Source organism: Etheostoma spectabile, chromosome 7 (genome assembly GCF_008692095.1).
Source record: "Etheostoma spectabile isolate EspeVRDwgs_2016 chromosome 7, UIUC_Espe_1.0, whole genome shotgun sequence".
Taxonomy (NCBI): domain Eukaryota; kingdom Metazoa; phylum Chordata; class Actinopteri; order Perciformes; family Percidae; genus Etheostoma; species Etheostoma spectabile.
Genome location: NC_045739.1, coordinates 21819407 through 21822067, shown reverse-complemented (window position 1 = coordinate 21822067; position 2661 = coordinate 21819407). Strand labels below are relative to the sequence as shown.

The 2661-nt window shown below is 41.4% G+C and overlaps 1 protein-coding gene across 1 annotated transcript in view; it reads right to left on the bottom strand.

Annotated features, from left to right (window-relative positions):
* The window catches only part of fkbp1ab (FKBP prolyl isomerase 1Ab), an 11893-nt gene that overhangs the window by 2021 nt on the left and 7211 nt on the right, over positions 1 to 2661 (bottom strand). Inside the window, exon 4 of the mRNA XM_032521062.1 lies at positions 955 to 1118. Within this exon, the coding sequence (XP_032376953.1) occupies positions 990 to 1118 (129 nt within the window). The 3' untranslated portion in view covers positions 955 to 989. The remainder of the gene's footprint in view (positions 1 to 954; positions 1119 to 2661) is intronic.

The following is a 2661-nucleotide window of genomic DNA, read 5'->3' as shown; positions in this document are numbered from 1 at the left end:
CTTGCCGGTGGGTAGCTTGCTTGCCTGGTTAGCTGCTAGAGCTAGCTGTTAGCTGCTATTGAAAAGTGTGTTCAGCCAGGTTGGTGTGGTGGGTGTCCTGCCTTCGTGGCGACAAATTGTAGTCTATTTCCCCTCAAAAATAGGTAATTTAGCATTGTAGTAGTTAAGACCATATCAGTAACTATGTAACACCATGAAATGACCTATTTTTGAGGAGAAAATAAACTACTATTTGTTGCCACAAAGGCATGGAGGACACCCGCAAAGTTGTTGCCGGCTGCGGGAGGCGAGGACGAAGGCTGCCTGCCTGGCTAAGGGAACTACCACACAGATCGACACTGCCAAGCCTCCTACTCGCCAACAACAGATCAATCACACACAAAATGGATGAGCTACAAATACACACGGAACTGATGCTTTATGACTTTGACAAAAGCCTTGCTGAACACACTTATCAATAGCAGCTAACAGCTAGCTCTGGCAGCTAACCAGGCATGCAAGCTACCCACCAGCAAGAAAAAGACAGGGTAGGTGAATTAAAACAATGTCTGAGTTGAAAACGCATCTTGATGTTATGTAAGGGCCCTGTTGATGTTGTACAGACATTTGAATTGCATTGTGGGTCTGTTAAGAGGCACAAAGGAACTCTAAAACTTGCCCCGTTAACTGCTGTTTTAGCTCGATGGAACCTTGTACACATAGCTGTAGCTACTCAGTGTTGCCTGCACTGATTGTGGTCGGGTCTAAAGTACTTACATATTTATAACGATCAAGATTAACATAAAAATAGTTTATTTAATTAGCCACTTTCAATGGAGTCTGTCTAAACTCACTGACATCAAGCTACAGCATGATAGCTGATGACTTTCTCTGTGCCTCAGGAAGAATGTGAATGTAGCTACAACTTGTAAAACCAACAGTAACAAGCAGATTAGTTTGTTGCAGATTACTTACACAGAACCGAAAAGAAAAAAAATGGACGTTTTGTTTCATTCCAAACCCAGCAGCTCAACGTCAAAGATGAGGGTGGCGTTAGGAGGGATGATGCCCGGGTGGCCTTTGTTTCCATAAGCGTATTCAGGTGAGCAGGTCAACTTGGCCCTTTGACCAACACTCATCTGGAGGTATGAGGAGACAGACGATACAAACAGAGGAGAGAGAATGAGATAACAGGGGCCGTGAGGAACAGCTAGTCTGCAACATTCAATCCTGCTAATTAGATCCCAATGCAGTCAAAGTTGGATATTAAACCAAAGTCAAAGTAAAAACATATTTCTTGCTAATGATGCTCCTCATCCACTCTTTATTTAACAATGTATGATGTTGCAGTCATCAAACGATTTTTAAACAGATAAAAACTGACGCTCTAACTCAAAACACACAGCACATAGAGAACACGAAGCTAGAGGACCTGCACACAGGCCGCACCATTCACTAGCCACCTCATTCAGAGGCGCCGATTTATGTTTTAAGTTGTTGGGTGCTAACGGGCGCAAAAAAAGCAGTAGTCAAAAAGTAAGATAAAATAAGATAAGATAATACATTATTCATCCCACAATGGGAAAATCCCCTTGTTACAGCAGCATTTTTCTACAATAAAGAACAACAACAAACCAACAGACAAGCAAACAAACAACAGGCAAACAACAGACAATGTACAAAAAGTACTGAATGAATGTAAAGTGTAAAGTGGCATTTTATAGAAGATATTGTTAAGTAAAGTTAGGTGGCCATAGTTTAAAATATTGCAATCTAGGTGAATAAGTGACATGAAATTAAATAGAATATGTAATTAAATAATATGGCAAAAGTAAGTCCCCATAGTATAGATGATATTGAGTTAGATGTATGATGAGTTAGTATATAGATGATAAAGTGTTTGTATTTAAAACCTGGAAATGGACAGCGGCCGACGCAAACACACGCCTATTAACTCGATCATAAAGGCGTAAAGTAGGCAAATGTCTTTCAACTTCTCACAGATACAGACAGGATTGGATATGAGACGTTTAACTGACATGTAACCAAAATCAACTTCGTGGGGAATTAAGAATCATTGGCGGAGACATAACCAATCACACTATGACAGATGCTCCACTTAGCACCAACTGCAATGTCTAATTTTAAATGAATGTAGCCTACTGGCAGTCTGGCACATGTGGGTGGTCAGTATTTTTTCCGTGGGTGCTCGAGCTCCAGAGCACCCACGGTATCGGCACCTATGACCTCATCCAAATGCTGCAGGGCTGAGGGTGTGAGATAAAGAGCTGCGTCCTTGCTGCATTGACGCACTGTTGGTGGTGCTGTTTGCTGTAATGGAAACCCTGGCGGGTGAAACCCCGGAATTATTCTAGGCAATTATAGGCAATCAGAATCATTTTTGCCTCTGAATCAGGTGTGTTGAAGCTGCTTTGTTGGGATGACTTTTTCTTGGAATTGGACGTTCCAATGGCATTAATAAATACACTGTAGCATGTCAAGTAGACCCTGTTCTGAAGAGATGAATGAGTGCAACCTGCAGAATTTGTAGCATTTCACCAAGCTAACATTTAACCCTCATGCTGTCCTTGGTCAAGTTGACCCGTTTTCCTATATCAATGTTCTTTCTAACTACCCAATTGTTAATTACCCAAATTAACATGATTGATTCCACACAACGTT